Source organism: Mytilus edulis, chromosome 4 (assembly GCF_963676685.1).
Source record: "Mytilus edulis chromosome 4, xbMytEdul2.2, whole genome shotgun sequence".
NCBI classification, from domain to species: Eukaryota; Metazoa; Mollusca; class Bivalvia; order Mytilida; family Mytilidae; genus Mytilus; species Mytilus edulis.
In genome coordinates this window covers 36,804,611-36,832,370 of record NC_092347.1, presented here as the reverse complement: position 1 = coordinate 36,832,370, position 27,760 = coordinate 36,804,611, and the positions used below count along the sequence as shown (strand labels likewise).

The following is a 27,760-nucleotide window of genomic DNA, read 5'->3' as shown; positions in this document are numbered from 1 at the left end:
TAACTCACCAGAAGATCCAGGCAGAAAGCATGCCACTCAGCAGGGTAACAACAATGCATTGTGGGACAGTGTAATTTTCTGACAGGAATAACTATCTCTCAATTATTTGTAACTTCAGGTTTAATCAGAGTGTAAAGTAGCCCTTATCAGAGCAGAAAAGTCTGCAGTGCATGGCCCAACTGACTCAAGCAGAGATTGGTCCAGAACCTGAAGCTGCTGTTTCAAAGTATAGATTGTTTACCCTTCTCTAGATCTTTACAGCAGGCTGTCATTATGTTGCACAAATGGTGAACACTAAATTGTTGTTAAAATTTAAGTAATTCAATTTTGTGTTATCAAATTTAATTTTGACAACTGATGAGAAAATCAGTTGTGATAGAAACCTATTAACGATACCCAGTAGCAATATCCATAGCCTCTGTAGAAACTATAAATATTAATAATATATGTTAATTAATAATATTTCTATATAAATTGCAGCAGTTAAAACAAATCTTTTGATTATTTTTCCTATCAAAAATAATATCTCATCCTGAACATTTCAAAGCTTCAGAGATGACATAAAGGACTTAATTCCTCTGCTTTGATCCCATCATGTAAATAAATATAAAATTAATAGTTTATTTATGGACTTAATTACTTCTTTATAGAACTATAAATCTAAGTCACCCTTGACTAATTTACCAGCAAGTATCAAATCATTATATTTTATGAGTGTTTAGTGAACCACAGAGTTATCAAACATACTTTTTGATGGGTCCTAAATTGACCCTTGCCCTCGTATAACATCATGTGGCAATTACCCATCCCCAGGGCACTTTTATCCCCAGACAAAATCCTGTAAAACTCATTGCCATTGGGAATCACGGCAGAGAGAGGCATTGATCTATGACTAATTTGCTTTTATGTTAACATATATCCTGCCGAGATTTCTAATTTCATCCAATAGTCACGGCAAATTTCAATCTCTGACTGTTCAAATGTTGATTAATGTCATTGCTTTGTTTAATTCATGTTATTTTGCCTGCGATTTGTAATACAATGTGATGATCTTACCACATGTATAAATGTCTATAGTTTCTATGATGTTCACACTTCTGATGTTATAATAATAAGCAGATTTTCAAACTCCTCCGTTTACTCAATAAACACCCCTACCTAACATTAGTATCTCATGGAACTTATCAAAGACAATTGGGTCATTATAATAGCACAAGTCTTTAATTAGCTGTTGTTGAAAAATAAAATTAAAAGTACATTTGTGTCTTTTTATACTGTCTATATCCGCTGCTGTTTAGATGTTAACAGGCTAATAAGCTATCACTACTTCAGTTCTGGAAGGATAGAATTTTTATGATAAACAATCAGCAAATAATAGTTTTCTATCAAATTTAACAGACCATGATAACTGGACCATGATCTAACAAATTCTTTCACAGCAGTATTAAAATATTGTCATGCATAATAAAAAAAATATCTTTCTTTCACCAATTAAAATCACGTAATTAATCCAGTCTAATTTTAAGTAAATTGATGAAACAGATTTAACATAGCATCCAACATTTCCAAATTTGCCTCTTTGTCATAGAATCAAGTCCTTATAATGGTACTCTACCATTACAAATATTCAAGACTGATACATTTTAAAGACCCTTTTCCTGAATAGGAGGGTTTATGGAGCAAATCTTATATGGTACCAATACTATACATTTATTTCCCGTGCCTGAAGGAGATATGTAGATTTGTTCACCCAAGAATATTCATATTTCACGAGGGCTCTGCCCGAGGGAAATATGATTTTTCGAGGGTGAACAAATCTTCATATCTCCAGAGGCCAAGGGAAATGAATTTTTTATTCCACTGCCTAAGCTGTGTATACTATCTGAACTACAAATATTAGTTTTTATACCGGCAATTTTGCTTATCCACTTGTTTTTATTACTAAACACGACAAACATAGAAGTTCAAGATGTTATTTACATAAACAGCGTGTAACGTCGCACGATTTAGTCCCGTCATTTCAGAGGGTAATATGATACTCAGAGGTGAATATGAAGTTTTGTTCGATGTCACGTGTGAAGTTTCAACCAATCAAATGTTGATTTCGCTATCAAAATCAACATGAAGTGGAATAAAATTAATAGTAGTCTTCAATTTTTGGTTACAAAAAGTGTTTTGAATGACTCTACATCTTTTAAAGTCTAAACATAACATTTAGCCAGAGAAATCTCTGCAATGCAGTGTATAAATGTGAAGTGGTATTATATAAGAATTTGCACTTTACAAAAGCCAACAATTTCAAACATAAATCAAGGCATTAATTGACTAGGATGTATAATTTCAAGGGAATAGGAATCAACATAAAAACAACACAATTACAAGAGAAATAATGAAATTTCTATGAACTATATCAACCTTAACCAAATTTCATGTCAGAACATCTTGTTAAAAAATTAATCTATCAAAATATTATTCGGAGATTCGTATTTTATCTTTTATTCATTCTAATTTATATCATTTTATATGTTCACCATATAACAGGCCACCGGCTTGGCTGTTCACTAGGGATCTAAGAAGATGATTATGCTCTCACAACACTTATTTATTTCTCATATTTATTGAAAAATTTACAGTTGATAAGAAATCATCTAGCATTTTGCCCTCAGTTTTGTTTTAAATTATAATTCCATGTATTTTACTTCAATACTTGACAGATTTATTTCAAATTATAGGGTTTACTAACGTAATACACAGGGCGTCATTCTATAAGAAATCCCAAATCTTATCTCGTATTATGAATTAAAGGAAGAAGTGCCACAGAATTCACCTAATTCTTATGATAATGCCAATAAAATAGTATAAATTGTAATAAAATTTCTGCCTAGAAACTAATATTTCATTTTATTTGATAGTAAACTTCATATTTTGCAATATTAGATAAATATCTGTACAAATCACATTTAATTCCCACACATAAATTTAAAAAAAAATCATATCCATATCTATATCCTTATCGTTTTAATAAATTTATAATCTGTTTCAAAATGCTGGTTATCATGATTTGCATTTAAATCTTTTAGTAAAATTAAACAGGGTTACCATCTAATAACTACAAAATTCAGAAGACAATTTATATTTACTTTTATCTTAAAATACAGAAATTTTATCTTCTACTAAAAACTTGACACGTTTATGTTAGCATAAAATGTTGATTAAAATTTAAATGTATTTGAAAATAATGAAACTGTTCTTTTCTTTGATTATGTCATAATTTTCTTATTTAAAATCAATAAATTTCAAATTTAGTACACAGATAAAAAGTTTAAACAGTACAAAGTTACAAGTACTCAAAGTCAAACATAATTGTTTAATCGAACTACTATTTTTTCATACAAAGGCTGTTCACTAAAACATGCATGGGACTAATATAAGTTATATGGCCAAAAAGAGCTGACAACCTCAATTATCAGTACAGGAAGAGTTTACAATCTGGGTTATCTGTACAGGTACAGTTGACAATATATGCGATCTGTACAGGTAGAGTTGACAATCTAAGTTATCTGTACAGGTAAAGTTGACAATCTAAGTGATCTGTACAGGTAGAGTTGACAATCTAAGTGATCTGTACAGGTAGAGTTGACAATCTCAGTTATCTGTACAGGTGGAGTTGACAATCTAAGTGATCTGTACAGGTAGAGGTGATAATCTAAGTGATCTGTACAGGTACACTTGAAAATCTTGGTTATCTGTACAGGTAAAGCTGATAACCTAAGGGATCTTAATGGTAGAACTGACAATTTATCTGTAAAGGTAGAGTTTACAATCTCATTTATCTGTACAGGTAGAACTGACAATCTCTGTTCTCTGTACAGGTAGAGTTGATTATCTCTGTTCTCAGTACAGGTAAAGTTGGAAATATTGGTTATCTGTACAGGTGCAGTTCATAATCACAATTAATTGTGCATGTAAAGTTGACAATATCAGTTACCTGTACAGGGCATTTGACATTACCATGACAACAAACTCAGGTATCTGTACAGGCAGAGTTGACAATCTCCATTATTTGTTTAGGTAAATGTTGACATTCAAAGGTAGATCTTTACAATGTATATAGGTCAGTCTACAGGGAGGTCAAAGTGATTTGTACAGGTATATGATGACAATTCAAGTAATCTGTACAGGAATCCAATGGACCATGATGCTGTATACAGGTAGATGTTGGCCATCTGTCTAATACATCTGAGGTCCAAATGATTTGTATATGTTGATGTTTGCAATCTAATCAGATCAATCTACCACTAATGCCACCTGATATGTACAGGAGGATAAACCTATACCAACACCTCACATCACTCTATCAACAAGACTCACAAGTTCCATAGTTGGAAGTTTTGTTTAAAAGCTGTTCAATCAATAATTTACAAAGGTTTGCAAAGTAATCCATAAAGATTTGTCATTGAGTGATCTCCTATTGCTGCTTCAATAAGTACCCCTTGATTAAGGACAGGCTGCAAAGGTTATAAGTGGCATATTGCTTAGCATGTTTGACTAGAGAGGGCTGGACCAAAACATATTTCTATGTTGAAATAATATATATAGTCAATATTTTTTGGGCTAGAAACTAGAGGTGTCCAGGTAATAGATATTTAAAAACATTTGCGAGTGTTTGAAACAAAAACGTAAAAAAGAAGACACACAACATCATGTTTTGTTATTTTTAAGAATCTGAAAAACTTTGATTGAATTCTATCGACTTGTTTCCAAGAACATTATGATTAACAATTCAGCATATGTATGATTTTCAATTGAAAACCTATTGTTAAAATTCCCAATTTTTAAAGTTTTTTAATGCCACATGCATATTTAATTCAGTAAATCATGAAATATAAAAAAAATAATCAATTACCATTAACCTTGATTGAAGACGTATTGTGATATCATTAAAATATTTATATCTCATGACTGAAGAATATGGCGAAGTTTAAACATCTAATTTTACTTTCGGAGCAGTAGTTTTATCAGAATATAGCTATTACGACTATAAAACTGAAAGTAACACAGCAGCACAGGAATAGAATCAACTGTTTACGCTTTTTAAAGTATTACCTTTGTCTCAAAATAAAAGCATAAACCTTACCCTAAGACCAGATGGAAATAATTAAGTGAAATAATAGGAAATATAATTAGTAATATATATAATCCCCTTCTATAATCCATCACTATAGCGCTATATAAACTGTGATTGCTGACAGCCAAATAAATTGGCTAGTCCTTATTTCATGCTTCAATAACATAAGAATTTTATCATTTGATGAGAATTAACATTTCAGACAATAACGGCAGCCAAAATGTAACAAAGTATGGCTCGAATTTCATTTTATAATGAATGAATGACATGTTTTTTTCTACATGATAAATAATATAAGGCTTTCCAAATTGTTTCTTTTTTTGTTGTTTCCCATAAAACTCTGCTTAATGAAAATTTACTGCTTTTTCTTGCAGTTCAATAGCATTTAAAGAATAATGGAACTTTTTTTATCTCTATTTAATACACATTTTTTTAGTTGATAGCTTTAGCTTGCAGTCAGCACAGAAAAAACAAAGGAGAAAACAATTGTTCCTTTACTAACTAACATCTCAAAAAAACAAATAAAACAAAATAAGCATATGTGGCACAATTGCCAATGAGACGTGCAACAATGAGCAAAACCCAGCTATAAAGGCAAAGACATGTCAACTGGAACTCTGACCTGATCAGACATATTGACATATTGCATATTGACATGTTGAAGAATGTATGCTGACCTGAGATGTCTTTTGTTTTAAAGTCACAGTCTTCCAATTTCATTGATGTAAACCCTACATCTTAAATAATACTAACATCTATTTTGCTGACATGTCTGATTAGACTAACATTTGCCAGATTTCAGATGATCTGATAGTTTTGAGAAGACAGCAGAGCTGACCACATATTTTTGCCTAATGCATTTTACTTCTATCATGTAGATATGAAGCTTCATATCAACCCTTTAGAATAAACACAACTTTTAGAACAATTTGCTGTGTCAAGGCATCCAGCTTTTATTGTTTGAGGAAGCCAGAATGCCTGAAGGAGAAACCTACGACCTTCAACAAGAAAACTGACAATCACTGCAACATGTAGGGTTGGAACTCACTCACAACTCAGTACTGAAAGGGTAGTAATAAAATAGATGAACTGTTTAGACCACTCCTGAGGCCCTTTTTTTTTTTTTAAAGAAATGTAAAAACAACATGATAAATATAGCACTAATATTATAGCTATTGTCATTAAAACATATTTATAATAACAATAATAAGTTATTTTCAAGTATTTTCTAATTGGAATAATGTCATTTATAATCAAAAGCTCTCATAAGATTTTTATTAGTAATAAAATGAAGACAATTAATGAAGCACAATCATTTGGACACTTTCCACTGTATAACTCAAGCTGTGAAATTACTCCCAAAATAAATATATTTACCATAAATTAGGTAAAGTTATGTTCCATTATTGTTGGCAGAACCCTGTATTTAAAGTTCCCTATTTTTATAAGCCATTACCTCATTAGGTTGATGTCTCATCATTCTTTATTTTGCTTAACTATTGTTATTCATACCTGCTGACATAAATATTCCACCAGAAGGAAACATCAGAACACTTTCTACTGGATGACCATGGTTAACAGACATTGCACAATCTTGTGTTCTGGTGTCCCACATCTTTACTGTATGGTCATAGGAACCTACAATGACATTTTTATACTACAAATCTGTTGTATCAAAAACATGAAATGAATGAGTAAAGGACATTTAGCCTACTAGTGAACTTGATTGTTTCATACGAATAAAGAATTATAAAATATAGATGACAGTGACCAAATTTTGTGGAATACTGTTTTATTCTTTTATATTGGTAACTTCCTACCACCTTAAAAATGAATCCTACAAAATTAATGAAGGGCTTTTAATGTACAATTTTAAATTCCTGTAGACACATCTTTTGACGTCACAACCAATAAATAAGTGTAGGTCATATAGCATCACAAATTTGAACCCAGATATAAGCTTTATATAAATGATAACACATAAAATATAAGTCACAGTGATCTATCTTGGTAAAATGCTGCTACACCCCTCTATATATGTACACCAATTACGTGACCATGCATCTCAAACCTGCACATATAAGCAGAGCTTAATACAAATCATTTAAGTGTAAAATGTAGGTCATTGTGACCTATCTTTTTGTCAGAGGCAGCAATAGTTCCTTTCAAGCATCCTTAATGAATTTGTTATTCTAGGTCATTTTATACATCTAGGTCTGAGAACACAACATGGTCCATTGGGCATGTATCTTGATGCTAGTCAATAATGTCTAAAATGTAGGTTGTAATGACATACTTTTGTAAGTGGCAGCTACATTCTCCCATGTTTAAGTCCAGATTTGACAATGTTCCAATTTTAGTATAATACCTTAAGTTTGCTGTTAACTCGGTCACAGGCTTCCTGGTTTAATGTCTGAAACTTTTAAGTTTGTCAATATCTGCAGTGATCCCCAGGTTAACCCTGCCAAGCCTTCATATGAAACATGAAGACAGAAATCTTTACAGTTTTTAATGTTATTCAAATTTGCCACTCACCTGTGAGAATGATATCTGTACTTGCCATACTGGCCACACCACATCTTACATAGTCCTGTCAATCAAAAGAGGTCAAAATTAAATTCCAGTGTGAACATTAGCAAATAAAATATTGGCAGTATTTTCAAATGAGATTACTTTTTATAAATGAAAAATGCTTAGAACAATTTTAACTGCTAGATATAATATTCTTTTAATTTAGAAATTAATGCAATGTTTTAAATCAAGGAAAAAATATGGCACAGATATTTTCAAAAAACTAACTTTTGAATGGAATCTTACAACACATTTTTAAAGTGCATTTATTAATCTGAAATTAGCATTGGCAATCAAAAACCTGTTAAATTTAATATACATTGTATAAAGCTTCAATCTTGTGTTCTTTCTTGTGTATTGTCAATATATATACAGGGGATTCATTTATTTTTGTAAGAACCAATCTTTGTCAATTCTGGAAAAAAAACCTTTTCTGAGGATATGTAATTACATGGTTTTGCCAAGGTCTGCATACAACCAGATAGAAAATTTGTAATTCGTTGAACATTAAGATTTGTGGTTCACCTGAACCCACTAAAACAATGAAAATTGATATCCAACGAATAAAAATGAATCCAAAGTATTTGAATATTGAGTGAAATCTAACTTTCTAACTTTAACCTGTTCTCTAGTATTCATTGTGTGAAGTCTACACCAAACAAGTAGAGAATGAGTGTAGATTCTTTCATAAAGTACATGACCACAAGGATAAGCGCTTAACACTACTTTGATGACATAAAACCAGAGATATATGTTTGATATTGCCTATACTTACAAACAATTAAGTATTTGACAAGATTCCCTCTGAAATCATCAATCTGATATTTCTTTTTATCTCTTAATGAGAAAGTGTATCTAAACATCAGCCATAATTACCAAATTGAATTAAAAAATTTACTAAGTCCTGCCAAATACCATTGCTCTGATGTGTTAACAATGTTAAATATGTCTACCCTTTCTGACACAGACAAAAATTTAATTAACTTCATATCCAGAAATATGTTAATCTTATCTGGGATAATTTAACTAATATCATAATGGCCTCTCTTAATCGACCCATGAATTAAGCTTTCATCAGAACAAAATTACCTTTTATTAGGCAGCAAAAGTATTTTCATGGTTTCTGCTCTCAGTTTCTTCTAAGCATTTTCATCAGTGGAATTTGGATGGCAAACTTATTAATCATAATCAAGATGAAGGTCGATATAGAACTGATAGAAGTTTGAAGTTTGACTAATTATTTCTCAATCTATCTAATTTTTGGGGGTATTTTCAATTGTTGGATTGCTGTCTTATTGATGAAGACCCCACATGTGGAAAAAAGATGCTTAGACTAATAGTTTTAGTGACTTCATGTAAATGATACAGTTAGATGACAAAAACTGGTATGATGGTAACATAATATGGCAACATGCTAAAAATGTGGAAATATTGTTTGCCAGACTGCTAATCTGGCAAAATGGAGCCATTAAGATAATACTGTGGAATTATTTATTTTTCCTGGATATCAATTTTCGTGGATTGAAGAAAATTTACATTTTCGTGGATATCTGAATTCGTGGTTTGCCGATTTCTATGTACAAAGCCTATAGAAAATTTGTAATTCGTTGAACATATGAATTCGTGGTTCACCTGTACCCACGAAACCCACGAAACCCACAAAAATTGATATCCAATGAATAATAATAAATCCACATTAGTTAAAATGGCAATAGACTGGTATGTTGATAACATTGCAACATGCGGAAATATTGTTTGACAGACTGGAAATCTAGCAAAATAGTGTCATGTCAATAAATGCCATCCATTGAGGTGGTCACAAACTGGCAACATTGTTTACAAGTTAAAATGGTGAAACAGTGATAACAACTATGAACACTCACTGTTGACACACTATTGTGTCAAAATGGAAAGAAGAGTCAACATACTAACTATGTGGCAAGATAGCATCAAAACAACTGAATACTGACAAAAGAGACATAACATGTTAACTGGACCAAATATATTTGATTTATGTGGTGGCCATAACACAGGATATCAAACAAGCATAAATCAATCAATCAATACCATCAATAATCCTAAATAAAATTGAGAATGGAAATGGGGAATGTGTCAAAGAGACAACAACCCGACAATAGAACAGACAACAGCAGAAGGTCACCAACAGGTCTTCAATGCAAGAGAAATTCCTGCAACCGGGGGCGTCCTTCAGCTGGCCCCTAAACAAATATATATACTAGTTCAGTGATAATCATCGCCTGTATTATTTTTCCTAGATTGTGCCATCCTCAAATGTTACTTTTCTACTGATTGTTGTTTTCCCCCACTAGCATTAAAATGGGTGCGATAACCGGAGCAGGAATCACTTAACATTAAGGTGTACCTCATCCTCTTGTTTTTTTAGGGGTTTTTTGTGGGGTTGATGTTGCTCAATCTTAAGGTTATTTTTTTTTTGCCTAAATTGTAATTAAGTCCTTTTATTTTTTTTGCATTTGGCCATTTGTATCATATTGGTTTTTTTTACAAATCAGACATCGTGGTAAGGAAATAATAACTATAATGAGATTTACCCCATGATAATGTTTATATAATAGACTGACTTATAAACTGAGCATTCAACTTCAAAAATTTGAGGAAAACTTTATTGAAAAACTTTTATATAATTATAATGAAATCTAAATTATAATTTAACTTTGTGAATTTGTACTTCCTTCAAAAAAAGCAAATAACTGTACAGTGTCCTACAAATGAACAGTAGCTAATCTTTAACCTTAACGACTCTATCTAGCAAGATCTTGATATGTAATTATCCCTAAGAAAATAACAATAGATATATAAGTAATGTGAAAATCAGACCACACTATCATCAAATTATTTGTTTATTATTGACAGACATAAAATTAGCTTTGTTGATTAATGAACAGATTGGGGAGGTTAATTCCTTCAATCTTTAGGTGCTGATATTTTCTCTTCCCTTGCCCATTACTCAATGTCATTTTCATAGCTTAGATTAATCAAAATCCAAAAACATTTCCTCTTATTTCTTTTTTCTTCGGTCCATCCATATAATTAACATTAATCACAACTCTATAAAAACATTCTCCATTTATTTATTTGTTTTTTTCCGTTTTAATGTTATTTTTTTATTTTTAATTTATGTTTTGCCAAATTGAAAAGTTTTCGTGATTTATTTTCAGGATTCCAACATGAGTCAAGTACTATAAGTTCCTATCCCTAATTATGATATAATCACCAAGTGCAAAAAAGTTAAATTTGAACAGAAATATTACAACTATTACATCGGAGTATTCTATTCACCAAATATTTTTTTTGGCTGTGTCCTTAACCCCTATGCCATAAACTACCAATGGATAGACAAAATTTATAGAAATATCCATAGAAACTTCTGTTTCAAATCTTTTTGACTATTTCCAACTTTTGACTCCAATGTTTATATTTTTCAACAGGTTACCAACTACTCTGTAGTAGAACACTCTGGTAAAATCAAGCTAACAATAACAACGGTTTTCCCAAACAGTTTTTGTGTTCTTTGTATAGCAAAATGATGGGTCAAAATCACCAGAAAACATTTATTTTTTCCTTTCAGTGTACTGATTGCAATGATTGCAAGTCAAGATTGAAAAAACTTTAACTCAAAGCTCTAATTTGTAATTGCTGCAGAAATGTGACGGAAATGTATTAGGGGTATAAAAGATTTATTCAGTAGCTGGTAGTATAACCTCAAAGATAAACATTTGCTTGTAACACATCCAACCACATGTTCTATTTATAAAATTAAGCATATATGGTCAGCAATTGTATCACTTTTTATATGGAACAGGTATCCCGAAAATAAAAGCAATTGTAATTAAATGGGAGATATGCCCATGGGACACAGATGATTCCCCTGCTTGCATGCAATATTATAAAGGAACATACCCAAGAACAGTAAAAGAAAATACTCATGCTAACAAAATTTGTACTTGATCAGATTTTTGTGGTAATAAGCATTGTGTATATGTTGTATAACAATTGGTTGATGCAAATTAAAGTAAGAGAATGGAAATGAAAAATTCAGCATTTTTATTCCATTTGTAAAGGGGCATAACTCTAGAAAGGTAAAAGCATTTGAATGAGGAAAAATAAAGTTAGAGGACAGAGACCAATTTTAGGACATATAGACTTACAGACAGACAAGGGTTAAACTTATTTGCACAGTCCATTATAGTGTGGGCATAAGAATGCTCACAGGTGTAAGTATCCTTTTCAACATAGTGCAATTGAAGACTTAAATTAGAACTGTGTTAGGAGCCTGACAAATACAAACATACCCACTAAATATCATAAAGTTTCCTATTGAAGTTCAGGAGGCATTATTCCTGATGGGTTTGGGGTGGTACTCCATGGACATTTAAAACAATTATGCAACAAAGTAATTGTCTTAAGTTTAGACAAAAGATTCAAAGTTGTTAGGATAGACCAATAGGATGAATCTAAATACACCCAACAACTTTGTTAGCAGAAGGAATAAAAACAGAAAGTAATTTATTGAAACTAAAGGCTATCATTACAATCAGTGTGAAAATTTCTTTGCGGAGAATGTGTGGGCTATTGTTTTTTAATTTTGAAAACTCTAATAAATATCCAGATTTTTTGTAAGTATATATATATATATATACAATGTATATAAATATGTTCAGTAAATGTATTTTCTGATACATTCTATTGCTAATGTGTTTTTCAGTTGGAAGTGAAAACTTCAATAAACAAAAATTTGTCATTTGGCAGACCTAATAAAAGATAATTCTTTTTTTTCTGTCAAAATGAATGGCAATTATTCCTATACCTACATCAAATCAAGGCAAATTCGTTATACCTCAAAAATATCTTTCATTTCTCGAAACTTGCCAAAGACATTCCTAGACTTCATTAAATTACCGGGCTTTGTTCATTTCATCTTGTTAAAATTTCAGCCGAATCGTAAAAACCTTCAATAATAAGAGATTGCAGTATATAAAAGTATGGCCCCCATCAAATCTAATTTGTAACTCGTCATATAAACGTTTGCTAACTAGTTTTTGGATTAGATATCACAAACAAATTGATCACTGCAGAAGCTAAATATTTTGTTTCAATTAGTATTTACTGATACGGTGTAAGATAAAAGTGATACATGGCTTTCTTTCTTTTTTCTTTATTTCCAATCAAGTTTTTTTATTTGCGTTGTTTATGATGTACATGTGAGATGAGAGAAATAAACATATTAGAATTAGGTGATAAATGACTTAAAGCCATCCAAACTCGTTAATTTCTGTAGGCATCTCTTTACCTTCTATCAGGGGAACTGGCAAAAGAGATGCGATGAATGCAACATATATATATGCATTCCAAATTATTCTTCCAAGGAAAACAATTGTCTACGGTTAATTCAATTTTCAAATTTAAAAAATAAGACAAAGGTTTTTTAATTCAATTTCATTTAATTTTTTTACCCTTCTTTCTTCTCTCTTTTACAACTATACAACTAGATACTATATAAACTAAGAAATCAATTGTCCAATGTTGATTCCAAATTTTTAATATAAGATAATATTTTTTTAATAAAATTTCATTCAGCAATTTATCCTTTCTTTCTTCTCTCTCTCATAACTATATAACTATATACTATATAACAGACTACACAATTAATTTCAATTTTTCGTTATTACCAAGTACATTTCAACATTAATTATTAAACAGAAATCAAACTTTTCAGCAGTAATTATTTAATAGAAAACAAGCCCCAACCTGACATTTGCCGAAGCCATAATAATTTTCTAGTTAATAATTCCGAATCTCTGGCTTAATTCAGCTTAATGCTGTTTGATTGAAGTAAATGTTGAAGGTATGTCTATTTCAACATGTGGCACACAATTTAATATCTATTTATATCAGAGGTAATTAAAGGTACATTTCATACAATTACAGACAAATTTATGTAATCAATTTAAAGGTTTGTTGACTGTAAATTATGCTTTTGATAAAACTACTTAGCTTCTTTTTTTCTTGGGTTGTCTCAATAGACATTTCTCTAACACATAAAATAGAAATGGTTTGAGGTTGCCTTTAAGGCAATTATAAATCTTGACACAGCTTTGCAGAACACTTCAGCACCAAAGACGAATTATGGTTTGACATTGTAGTTTATGATTATAGCTAGATTCCCTGCTATAAGTTATTTCTTTAACCAATGTCTATCATCAATTTAATGGGATTTTTTTCAATACAATAATAAATATAAGTTCTATGTCTATGAATACCTGCAAAGGATAGAACAATGAAACTGTCCCACGACATGTTTTATCTTTTCATTATATAGGCAGCAATGTGTCATATCTGATTTCTTTTCATCACTTTTTTGCACATTAATTTAATTAACCTTTAGTTCTTTTTATCATGTTGAGACCACAACTTGAGTCTATAGGTTTTTGAGGTAAAGACTTTGATTTAAGGAATCATTTATGCTGAGGACTTTCAGAATATGCCATTTGAAAGCAACTTCAAAAGGGCTCTGATAAAATATTTCAAAAAAATTTCTATAATACATGTTGTTTTATACTCTGATCTTTCAAATAAATTGCTGCCTTCATGGATCTTTAAAATGCTACAAATGATCTCTGAAGACTTATTCCTCCAAATGGTGCAAAATGTTCAGGTATATAAATTAGCTGATAAACTGACTGCCTCTTTCCCAACTTATATGGTCAAACCTTTACATGTATATAGTCTACAGTAAAGAAGCTTCAAGCATGTGATATTTGCCGCTGGACATTATAAAGTTATCCCTCATCATCAAATTAACAAAGAACTCAGTTTCTTACACCTTTGAGTTGTCTTCATCAATATGAGCATACAACTTGTAATGACAAAAACCAGCTCAGCAAATATTATCTATGCATTCATACATGTAAAATCAGATCTGATGCTATCTGTAAAGAATCAAATCCTTCCTGGGGCCCCTGATATTTATTTGATTCCCTGTCAAGGGCAGAATAAAAATATAAAAATTTGATAGCAGGAAGCTGCCATTTATTAAAGTGTATCAAAACTTTGTTTTATTAAAACATTGTCAGATTGACTTAGCCTAAGTGGGGATCAAGCTGTGAGAAAAATCTCTTCTAAAAGTGAAAACACTTGAAAATAAAACATTATTTCCTGAACATATCAAAATAAAACAATCATAAAGGAACCTTACTGACCTAAGTGGAATTATGGTTTTGTTTTAATATCAAAATGAATTTGAAAGATTTAAGTCTGAGTCCCCTGGGGTGCATACATTTACCATTTTTATATCTGGATAATTTAGAATTATATTACTTAGCGGAATGCTTGGTTTTATTAAAACAAAAACTTATAAACCAAACCCTCCCACTGTAATTGTGAAATATGCTACTCTGCAATAAAATTTAAGTGATGAATATGCCACATTAAATCAGGAGAAATGTATTGTGTCAAATTCTTCTGAATAAATAACAAAATAAACAATAATAGTGTACTTTTTCTGTTGTCATCTCAAAAATATCTTTACTTTTCTTGAAAAATATTCAACATTTAGTGGTTGAATCAATCTTTACCGTCACAGTAAAGATGACAGCTCTGATATCCTGTATGGATCCCACCAATTAAACTAATGTAGAATAATCCTCCATTACAAAGAATCTCTACTGCTAGTTTTGTAAAGGAATTTAAGGCACACCTTTTATAATTCACTTTTGAAATAACTGAACAAACAACCAATTTGTCTTCCACCCACCCCTTTATGATGTCACCACATCAATGTCTTTAATAACTTTAATATGAAAGTGCACCATGATATCTCTGAATAAATATGTATAATTCCTTAACCAAAATTGTCTTTAAAGTGATCATTTTATTGTAGAATAAGCTAATCTTTCACCATGCTACTTGCTACCAAATTCAAAATCAGAAATTCAGAAACCAGTCTAAAGTGTGCTTTAAAAACTTGTATAAAAATAGTTAAAAGGATGTACAGTGAAAAAAGCTTTAAAAAAGCCTAAATGACTCCCCTTGCTTTGAAACATGTGACTAGCAGGAATATATGGAAATTATATGTAGCTATATACACAGAGAATCTTGAAATAATATCAATTCGAAATAGATTATGATGAGAAGAAATTTTAAGCTGAACAATGAATTAAAACTGTTTACCATGTCATTGGCCATCATGCACAAAATAAGGACCTTCTTTATATTTTTTCTGGCAATGTTTGTTTGTTGACTACAGACAATGGATGTCCAAACTGTTGCAATAGCTCATGCTAGCATGTTGGCCTATGTAAATTATATGATTTGAAAGCATTACTGGTTCCTTCCAATAAGTTTGTGAAATGTGAAACATCCTGGTGTCACAATGTGCATTCCAATTCTTTACCAAATGAACAATCTCACCACACGTCCTCATTACAACAGATCAGCAATATTTATCCACATTTGGAGATATTCTTTCCTTTGTCCTTTGACAAGGTTATGGTGGTACCAAACACCTTGACTAAAATTAATTTGGGTCGTTTTTATCTTTCATAAAAAATTTTACAAAATATTTATTTGACCCTTTGACAAAAATAAAGCAGTTTGATAAACGTTAGTTTTGATCATTTAAAAGCTTAATATTTCCTGAACAAAATCTTGTGACTAAAATGATAAGCTGATTTTTACAGAGTTATCTCCCTGTAGTGTTATGTATCACCTTAAACACCAAGAGAATATATCAACTACATTTATATCATGTGCACCATGCTCTATAATTACCTGATGGTCTTTGTATGATAGGAGTTGATTTTCAGTAGGAATGTCCCACAAGCGAACAGTGTTATCATCTGACCCCGAGAACAAATGGAGTCTGTCGGACAGGAACTTGCTCACATGTACTGATCTACAATTATAAGCAGTAAACATTATCAGTCTGTTGGTACTTTTAATCAAGAGGTATGGGTAATTGCATTGGAAGAAAGAAAAGAAAATAATGATAATTTTCTCAATTCTTTGAATCAATTAGTATTTTTATTGTAGTTTGAAAACTTGCAATGAACTTTAGCTTATAGACTAAAGAATGGCGAGTTTTATCAAGTCAGTTGACAACATACCCTTTGTGACCTTTAAACACTCTTAGTAAGGACTTCCCATCAACATCAAATAGTTTAACTTCACCACCGTCACCACCGGCCACCAATAATCGTCCATCATCTCGGAAACTACCACAATGTGCTTGTTCTCTAAACCGACTTATTGTTTTTACAATTTGTAATGATTTAGGGCTGTATATTTGTACCTGCAAAATAATTATTTTCAATGGATCATGTTCGTAAAAATAAATATCTACATTTACATATATTTATGCCTTCATGCTCAGGTAAACTAGTTGAGGAACTTTTTTTTGGTGTAACATTTTTAAAGAAACATGTGACTTTTAAGCCAGATGAAGATGAGCTTTTTAAATTTAGGACAACAGACTGGACTATCCACCAAAGAAAAGTTTTTCATTAGTATAATTTATTATAGTTAACATTTCACCTTTCACTTTGTTTTACTTGAACAAGATATATTATTATTAAGGGTATAACATGACAAAAAGTGGTTTAATTATACCGGTTTATACGATTTTCAATTACCATTCCGTTTCGTTAAGTGGCTTCTGCAAATATGATTTTCATTGACCAAGTGTTAAGAGTCTTTGTTAATTTATACCATTTACCTAGCTAGACTTTTTATAAGTGGGCTGTTTAACTTTAAGAATACTTATGAATGTCAAATCTGTCTTGACCATACATACCTATCTAATTTAGTTGAAGTCTTTTTCTTATCATTCACCCTATACTACTTTTCATTCAAAGTAGTAATACAAGTTATCAACTTTTAGTTACATCATCTTTTGACTCTCAAAAGCTATTTTGTTGAAATAAGTTTGGCTAAAAAACTAACTTCAACTCCAATTTTTTTTTAAACCAACAGAACCAATGAAAAAAAGCTCATTGACATTGATTTTAAAATATAACTAAATAAATCTGAATTAATGTCAAACATTAAACACATTCATTTTGTAAACATCAACATAAAAAGTAGAAAATATGAAGCAATGTCTTTGAATTAAATTTTTTAGGGGCTGCTATTAATTATAATAATTATAGAATGTATCCATTGCCCTACTTATTGCTGACAAATCTCAGTTATTCACCTTGATGAACTAGTTACCTCCCCTTAATAACCAACTAATTAATTAATGCACTTCTTTCACTGTAATTTAATAAGCAATGAATAGATGCAAAAAATCTGCATTGCCACGTGCATATGTAACAATAAAAGTAAGGAAGATGATTTTAATTAAAGACACAGATTCAATGCATGACAACTATTTCTTCTGATTGTCTTTATGTCTGGAAATAATACTGTTAATCAAGAATCATATCAAAATATACTTGTGTTATTATGTATTGTGTATGTGATGATATGTCTTCTCTGTTGGGGTACATCAGGTGCTGTTGTTCAACTATATATCACATGCAGAAAAATTCTGGCACTGATTAAAACAGGTTTTGCATTAATTAGAAAGAACAATTTTATATTCCTCCCGCCATAAATACTTGGAATTTATCAAAACAGAATATTTAGCTGAGTAGGGAGTACATAAGCATTTGCATTACAATCTTCACAATAAAATATAGCCTACTTTTAATTTTCATCGTTGAATTATAGTCTTATTAAATGGGTGTATTCATATATTAAAAGTTCTCTCCATGATCATTCTAGAGGGATATAAACCACAATTAGTCATTATAAAGATATTATTTTCATTGCAACCACTTTTAAAAACTATGATATATACTACAGAGAAATGTAAATAAACAAACTGTCCACATGTATATAAAGGTCGCCATAGGGACCAGAGGAAACAGACCTTACAAGAGAGCTGCTGTTTGAGTTGCGGTTTTAAAATGCACAATTTTTGGAGTTAAGTATGACGTCCATTATCACTGAACTAGTATAGATATTTGTTTAGGGGCCAGCTGAACGACGCCTCCAGGTGCAGGAGTTTCACGCTGCATTGAAGACCTATTGGTGACCTTCTGCTGTTGTCTGTTCTATGGTTGGGTTGTTGTCTCTTTGACACATTCCCCATTTCCATTCTCAATTTTACAAACATAACTCATTGGGACAAGAAGGGTGTCGGTGACCTAACAAGACAACTTTTTGCTTATAAGAGGTAACCTCTTCGGCAGTTTTAAATGTATTAAGCTACAGTGTCACTAGTTTAACAATTATGTTTTCTATTTTTGTGTCAATAATCTTGGTTGGAAGCATGCTGTTGTTTAAACTTGTTTAAATATGAAATTCCAAATATGCTACAAAACCTTTTATTGAAGAAAAAAAATCCAGTAGTTTATTTTATATATATATCTCTTACCCTTGTGGAATTTGTCACTGCAAAATTATGTGGTTCAACAGGGCTAAATTCTATATGAGTAATTGGTCCATATTCCTTCTTTGTCACAGGCACCTAGAAAAAAAAAGTTTTTTATTGAGTATACTTGTTTATAATGCAAAATCAATGCTACAATAGTTATATCTATTTCTTACATGAAAGATAAAATAGCAAAAAAGTACTGCTATAAAAATTTGATTACATATAATAATTTGTTAATATCATTCAATTATAAATTTATGCAAATCATGCAGTCAGCTATAATGCCTGCCAATGTAAACATAGGAAGATGCAGTATATTTGCCAATGAGACATCTCTGCAAAACAGACCAAAAGACACAGATATTAACAACTATGATAACTGTGTGACCTTAAACAATGACTTAAACCCAGCTAAGACCCCGAAATGAAAAAACGAAAAAATTCAAATGAGAAAACAGACGTACTAATTTATGTTTCAAAATAAAGAACAAAAAACAAATACAGGTCTAGGTAATTACTCAATTCTTAAAAAGGCCATCACAAGACCATTTTTGGCTTAGATGTTCCAAACAGCCTTTCTTCTTTTAAATAAATATCAACATTCAGTTGTATACTTTTCTACAGACAGCAATGGTTGATGTCATATGGAAGGCAAGGTATCTTTACAAATTTTCCAAGATTTAGAATAAGACTGCAATGAACTTTCAGTTTGTGACATTCTTGTTTCGATGAAACTTAATGTAAAGAGCTTTAGAAGGACCTGATTCAGTCATATAAACTTTTTTTTGTAGATCCTCTAATACTGATCCTTTTTTTTTTAATTGAATAGAATTCTCAACATAACAGTGAAAAACTCCAATTTAAGCATATCTAAATATGTCATGTTAGTAGAGCTAACTATGTCATGTATGTATGCAAATAAAAAAAGGTTTGTTTCAGGTTTCCCCTCGGACCATAATTTAGAATGCTTATATCAGATAATTAATTTAATGTGATTTAACAACAAAATTTTAACAATGACGATGAACCATGAAAATGAAGTCAAATTTACAGACAAAATTCAGACCAACCCGAACAAACAAACATGCCCACCCAGTTGTGCCCACCTCAATATCATATTGAACCATGAAAATTAGGTTAGATGAAAATTTACACCTTACAAGCCTTTTAAACCATAAATATATCTATACTATTAAATGAGAAGACCTCATTTTTGTGTGCCGCTTCTCTTCCTTCCACGATAAATTAATCATCATGCCTCTGTGTTCTATAGGTAACATGCATACCGGTAGTCGCATTTGTCATCCATTCTTATGATTATTCAGATTGAGTTATTTTTGGAGAAAAACGACAGAAAAGGAATCTGGATAGTGATTCCGTCATCAGACTAACTTTTAGTCATAGATAAGACCTTCTGTTTGAAACGTGCACAAGTACAACCAATCGTATGATAGATAACAAAAATGAAAAATAAATAAGCCAATCAGAGCATTCTCCATATCATGGTGTTTAGATCGCAAGAACCACAACTATTATACCTCCTTAGAGAGGACAATTATTTTTGCATTTATCTACATGTAAACTACGATTATACTACTATAATATATAGAGACTCTCTGTATTCTGTCTACTGTTTTCTTTGAAATGTTTACTATTTAAGGGGTCATACCAGTTGCATAAATATTAAAATAAGTAAAACATGTGGAAAGAAGAATATTTCCATAGTACATGGATGCCACATCCGCACTATTATTACTTCATCAAAAACTACCTTGACCAAAAACTTTAACCTGAAGCGGGACAGACGGACAGATGAATGAACACACGGATGCACAGACTAGTAAACATAATGCCCATAAATGGAGCATAAAAATTCATTGTTGAAAGTGAAAGAAGTGATTTGGCAAAAATGAAAGTAGGGTCGAGATTAGAGGGAGGCAGGACCTTTTTCAGGCATAGGTATCAGGTGTTTTTAAGCTTGGGATTTGGGGATTGATCCTTATGGGATCCGGGGAATATATTTTACGATTTCGGGATATGAATTTCTTTAAATTCTGCATCTCGGGATTTCATGTTTTTAAGCCCGGGATTTTGGAATCAGGACCCCTCCGATCACCCCTCATTCAAATTAGCCTAAGTCGGTCTTAGTCATTTATACAAGATTTGTATCCTACCATTGGCATGTTAATAAGGCTCTCAAAAGAAAAAGCACTGATGGATTGTCCTAGAAGCATATCTTATTAGACTAATAATGGTCTATTATATATAAGCAGTTACATTTATTTCATGTTAGATGCGGTGCAAATTTTTTATTTAATTTTACTTTTACCAAAAGATGCATTGTAGCAAAGGAAAAGAATAATTGTGGTCTGAGGCCAGAAACACGAAAATAATTGAATTCAACAGAAAGAAAACAAATATCGGAATTTGGAAAAATGGTGAGGGCTTTTGATACCTTTTATGAAATTCTTCATACATAAAATGTCAGTGATATTGTTGGCTTTTTTCAAAACTACCTCTACCCTTTTTTATTGGGAAAATTTGCTTCATTTTTATCAAATTGGTAAATTTATGATAAACCATAAATTTGACTGGAAGTTTCAATTTGCAGACCCCTTTTCAAGAGGTAAACCCTCATTTGAAATAACACACCTTATTATCAGTGATGATACAAAATTAACATAAATAGACCCTTAAATCTGCACACATAGTCATTTTAGGCATGAAAAATGTTTAAATGAGAGTTTTACAGTTTGTATTCATGCACAATTACTACTGAGACTGCATTGTTTGAGAAAAAAGTTGTCTTTTTAGGAATAATTTTAAGCCACTTTTTTTCAAATTGGGATTCCTCTCCAGGGAAAGAAGCCTTTATTCTCCAAAAATTTAAGGCAAACAATAGCACTGTATCCTTAACAAAAAATAATCCTACAACAGTTCACAAGCTGTAAACGCCCTTGATTTCGCGGGTGTGTTCTATAATGTAGTATTACATGTATTATCTTATGATTGGAACTGCACAATGGACAAGTAAATGTATTTCACCACAAAAACGAAGACCATTGTACTAAGAAAATATAGATATTTTCAGATAGACATGTACATTTGTACACATTAAAGTCATTCCATACGCCAAAGGAGTAAGTTCGGTAAGGGCCATATTTGGCCCCAATTATAAAGTTCATAGTTACAAGACAATAAATACTTTAAGTTGCCTTAAACACATGTGAGAAAGTTAAACAGAACTGTTTTTGTCAAAGTTTTATTCTAACACGTTGATTTTTACATCCCAAAAAGGTCAAGATAAGGGATTTTTGTGAAATTTGACAAAATCAGCTGGATTTCAACCAAATAAAGGACCAGGAAACATAGAGCGCAGGCGTCGACAAGCTTAATATTCAAATAAGACATGTGAAATGTCTTCACAAACATTATTTTAAAAGATCTTTGTTGTCGACGTATGCGCTCTATGTTTCCTCTCCAATAATCAATGGAAATTTACCCATTTTCATTAATTTTTTCGTGAAAAATCAATATGAGTACAACTTGTGACGTCATAATGAAACGCAGAAACGTGAAATTTTCAATAAAATGGCTTATATCCTATCTAGTCAATGTATTAGCTATAATTTATCGTGATATTGTTAAACAAATCCGAATTTGAAATTTACGTTAAAAAAGGGGGCCATTTTAGGACCTTATCGAACATACTCCTTTATAGCTATTAATTTCTGTGATATTTGGTTTCTTGTGGAGAGTTGTCTTTTTTGCAATCATACCACATCTTCTTTTTTATAATATTAATCACTTATCCAGAAGTGTCTATAAAAGGTTAAGGTTAAGTAACCCTGTTTAACAAACATGTGATTGGTTGCAAGGATCTCTTGTACCAAATATAACAATCCTTTTACTAATAAATGAGAAATTCAATTGACAAAGAAACTATATAGACTTTTTTCCTGAACCATGAAAATGAGGTCAGGGACAATGACAGACAAAAACCTTCTGATCATGAGCATCTGTATTCATGGTATTAGGTACCAAGATCTTCTACCTTCAGAAATAAAGCTTTAAACAAAGTTTATGCCATAGCCTTCCCCAGTGCTGGATAACTCCCCTCTGTCGCTGTCACAAATATAAATACACTTACATTTTGTGCAAGTATTCAAGCAGCTGTTTTTACATAAATTCTGTACACAGAGTTCTTTAAATGTGGTGGACACAGTTTAATCCAACTGCTAAGTTTGTCTACATAATTAAAGATTTTGATCACCAAATATTACCACAGGATCAACACAATTTGGGTATTTTGCCATAGAAATAATAGTGTGGACCAGCAGTTTTTCTACAAGGACTGCCAGGGACAGAAAGACTAATTTGAGAACTCTGTGTACATGTTCTATTTTACAAATGACAGCTTTCACAAAATCATACCTGTCAACCTGTGACGATGAAAATGCAGGGAAGAATCAAATCTCAGGTCATAACGCGTACGAACTTTTTCGAGCTGAATTTCAGTATTTATGGTACATTTTCTTATAATGTATATCAAAGATACCAAAACATCAATGCATGTTCACTTTGTTAAGTCATTTTAAATCTTATTAAATATTATTTCATTGCACTTTTAAAGATTATAATAAATTTGTGTATCTCAGTCTTATGTGCTTTACTTTTTGAGAAAAAATACTACAATCATCAAACACTAGAATTTAATGTAATTCTTAAATGTTTGAGACTATTGACTATGTAGCTTTTATCCATATTATTTTTCATTTAACAAGGAAATTAGACTATGATAAAATATAGTAATACAGTTAAGGGAAGTATAAATGTAAAAAATAATTTTCAACTTTTAAAAAAAAATTGTATAAAGGTATAAAAATAATGAAAAGTTATTTTTCAATATGTATTTGAATTTTATATTTTTATGATTTAATCTTTTTCACCCATAAAACATAAAATATAAGGAATAATTTTGAATGGTGACAAATAAGGGGAAGTAACTCTAGTTCAGTTTGTTCAATGGTGCAATTTATTTACGACCTAAAGCTAAGGTAATTGCTGTTAATTAACAGTGTGTTTGACACCAAAGCTGTCAAGTGAAGCCATGTACTTAATGGGTCACTTAATTTGACAGTTTACATAGCTAGATGAACTTCCTGTTCATGGCAGAATTACGAATTTGCCGGTATTTCAAAGGAATATTACTTATGAAATCAATCTCAAGGCTAAGAAATACGGGTGAAATCGGGTCATTTTCGGAATTCCCGGGTTATTTCAATGACCCGCCGGGGGTTCCGGGTGATCCCTCAGAATTGTGAAAATCTCGGGTCACACCCGCAGAATACGGGTCAGTTGACAGGTATGCACAAAATACTTGTAGATTTCATTATAATACACAAAAGCACTAAAAGTGGTCAAAAGTTCTCATCAAAAGACCATAGCCCTGTTAAGGGTATACTTACATGTATATAGACAGCTACTTTTAACTATAGAATTTATTGAAAGTAAACATTCTGTCCAAAGCCTGTAATTCAGTGGTTGTTGTTTGTTGCTGTGTATATTTTTTTTTGTTTTGCGATCATTGTTGCGAGCTGTACAGTTACCTATAGTAGTTTATTTCAATGTCATTTTAGACTCATGTGGAGCGTTGCCTCATTGACTATCATATCCCATCTCCTTTTATATTGTATATTTATAGTTCTAGTCAGATAGTCTTAAGTTTCACTGTTTGGGAAGATCTTCTTTAGATAAGTCAGTCAGAGCAATGACATTAAATTTTGTGATTAAGGGTTTGAATCCAACTGCTAAGTTTTTCTACATAATTAAACAATATTGGGCACTGTGAACAACTAATACGGCACATACAAGTGTCTGTGTGTGACTGGCACTACACATGTATGTGGCAGATACAATGTATGTAGGGTCATCAGATTAGATCAGGTCTTTAAAGAGGACCATTACATGCAATAAAAAAATATTCAGAAGCGTCTGAGTGAAAACTCTCTGGTTGGCCTATTCAGTACAGCAGTAGTGGACTGAGAGCAGCTTAAAATCAAATGAATGACAATTGCAGCGCAAAAAAGTAAAGAGGGAAAAGTGTTGCAAACTGGAGCATACTGGAGGTCTAACTGGTTGAGTTAGAGAAGATGTTCTTTGGATCGGTCGGTTAGAGCACTGTTTAGATCATGATATTTAGTGTTCGAAGAATGTCTGTTGGTATCATACTTATATTTTCATTTCATAATAACACAGATCATCGGTTCAATCAAAATAGTTACAACTCATGTAACTGGCCATATAATTTTGACTACAGATGTAGGTAAATTAAAGAAACAGAGGACCACATACATGTGTCTGTGTTTTAGTCAAGTTTGATAGGTCAATTTAAGAAAATTTCTGTTTTTAATTTACATCCCTCCCCCTTTTCGTTTCCATAACGAAAATTGTCATTTGTAGAATTATTTGAAGAATGGCACTATTTTTGTATACTTAAGTACACTTGTTTGATTAGCTAACCTCTAAACTTTTCCAAAATAATGTGTCTGTGGTTATTATTTCCCCAACACGTGGTATTGTTTTGATTGCTGTTTTCTTGAAGGAGGCTGCCATTTTCTTTTTAATCGTTGCTTTCCGGCAAATCCTCGGTAGAATCCGCTACTCTCCTTCTGTGTTAAATGAGGGTACGGAATCGGCCGAGTTGAGACGAATGGCAATCTCTGTCAAGCCTTTGGAATAGGCGGAGTCTGTAAGGTTAGAGGTCGTAACATGAAATTATGTTGTACGGATGAAAGGATCTTTATTCATTTGATATGTTATACACTTAAATTGCTTGAAGAATATCAGAAGAATATAAACTTTTGTGCATTTAACAGTCTTTGTTTAAAAACGGAAAATGTCTAATGGGGAAATAAGTCCGCGTGAAACTTTGGTAAGTTATTTTTCAGCAGTCTTTTTATTAATTTAATATTCAATTAATTTTTTTTTAAATAAATATTATTTCAGTTTTATTTTGATTATTTTTTTTATCAAATTGCCATAATTTGAATTTTTAACAAAAAACTGTATTAATAATCATTATTATTTTTAAAAGTCTTATAATAGATTGTCAAAGACTTTAATTCTTTTTAAAAACAATAAGGAATTTTATTTTAATTAATAAATGTAAATTTGATTTTGTTTTTGTGCTGATCTCATAATGATAATTGTTCAAGTTCATTTATGCATAAGAATTTTGTTTTGAAGTATTATTTAATTGATTAAATTTATTTTTAATTCTAAAAAAAAAATGTTGCAAATTTCATCTATTCATTCGCTTCGTTAATTTATGGTAAAAAAAAAAGACTCTGCAGCAGTAAACCCTTTTTATTAAAATAATAAAATTTAGATTTCATGAAAATTTTGAAACCAATTCAACTTGATAAATTTTCCTCATGTAGACAAATGGAGACATGAACGAATCCGAATTGAGTTCAGAAAATGGTAGCACTGACAAAGATATGGACGATGTTAGCAGGGAAAAGTTAGACCCCGCTGACAGAGAATTGTATGAAAAGATGAAGAAACAGGAAAGAGAAGAAAGAATTGAGATAGAGAGAGAACTTAAAAGAGCTCACGAAGAAGCTATATTACGGCGACGACACGAAGAACTCCGTGTTAAAGATATGAGGTTGCATGGCGAGAGGAGACACTCAGAGGACCGAGGAGAGGATCTGAGAATAAATAAACACCATGAAGAATTAAGAGCCATCCGTGACAGCCACTTACTTAAATCAGAAAGTGATCCAAGACTGGACCTTTTGAATCAAGCCTATTTGGAAAGATACAGAAACAACATTTCTCCTATGAGTGCTACATCGATTAGCCCAACCAATGTTGACGGACCGTCTCACCACTGGACTTTTGAGGAACAGTTTAAACAAGTAAGCAGTCTAGTTATGCATTTCAGCATTTTTTGTGTCAATTATGATCTATTTTGTTTTCTGTGTTTGTGTTAATTTTTAAGACAAATAATTACAACAGTTAGACCTAATGGATTTCTAAGGAATTTTTATTTTTTAAGGCTTTTAGAAACAGCTTTCATCCTGAATTTAAGATTTGCTGTTCTATTATTAATTATACATGAAACTGAGGACAGATGACACGACTGAAGTCTTCATGCTGACACTCACTTGTTTTCTTCTTTTAGGCTTTCTTATACCTTCACTTAATCAACAAAAGAAAGAAACAGTTTTGAAATCTTTAATAATTCACAAAACCGTATTTGTTTTATTATCTATTGTTATATTTCTTATTTATTTACGTATTCATTCGGTTTACATTTTTTTCAAATAAAATTCGTAGTGTTGATGATAAAAAAAAAGTTAACAATTTCCAATCCACAATTCGATGATTTTAAATCAAGAATTCTTTTCACACAGTAATTTTATCGTGACTTTTTTTGCGTTATGCACAGTGATTTCAATTTTTCATTTAATTTTTAATTTTATAGTTATCCATTTTTTATAAGTCTTTAAAAGAAATGTGATGTTGTACTTCATAGTTGTGCCTCATAGGGCAGTATAAATAGGATTCTTTACTATCAGAAACAAAAGGTGTCA

General features: G+C 31.3%; 2 protein-coding genes across 13 annotated transcripts in view; one reads left to right on the top strand and one right to left on the bottom strand.

Moving 5' to 3' along the window:
• Positions 1–25,852, bottom strand: part of LOC139519593 (U3 small nucleolar RNA-associated protein 15 homolog) — a 49,937-nt gene extending 24,085 nt beyond the window's left edge. Inside the window, exons 1-6 of the mRNA XM_071311764.1 lie at positions 25,680–25,852; positions 19,158–19,250; positions 16,843–17,027; positions 16,508–16,631; positions 7,664–7,718; positions 6,641–6,766 (exon numbers count right to left, since the gene is read on the bottom strand). Coding sequence (XP_071167865.1) covers positions 6,641–6,766; positions 7,664–7,718; positions 16,508–16,631; positions 16,843–17,027; positions 19,158–19,250; positions 25,680–25,772 — 676 coding nt within the window. The 5' untranslated portion in view covers positions 25,773–25,852. The remainder of the gene's footprint in view (positions 1–6,640; positions 6,767–7,663; positions 7,719–16,507; positions 16,632–16,842; positions 17,028–19,157; positions 19,251–25,679) is intronic.
• A 29-nt stretch (positions 25,853–25,881) lies between these two features.
• The window catches only part of LOC139519595 (protein dead ringer homolog), a 37,846-nt gene continuing 35,967 nt past the window's right edge, over positions 25,882–27,760 (top strand). For 11 of the 12 annotated variants that reach the window (XM_071311775.1, XM_071311771.1, XM_071311773.1 and 8 more), the window contains exons 1-2: positions 25,890–26,091; positions 26,600–27,082. In XM_071311775.1, the coding sequence (XP_071167876.1) occupies positions 26,056–26,091; positions 26,600–27,082 (519 nt within the window). In that variant the 5' untranslated portion in view covers positions 25,890–26,055. Of the gene's footprint in view, positions 26,092–26,599; positions 27,083–27,760 lie in introns of all 12 variants that reach the window. The other variant, XM_071311767.1, reaches the window with a different exon arrangement.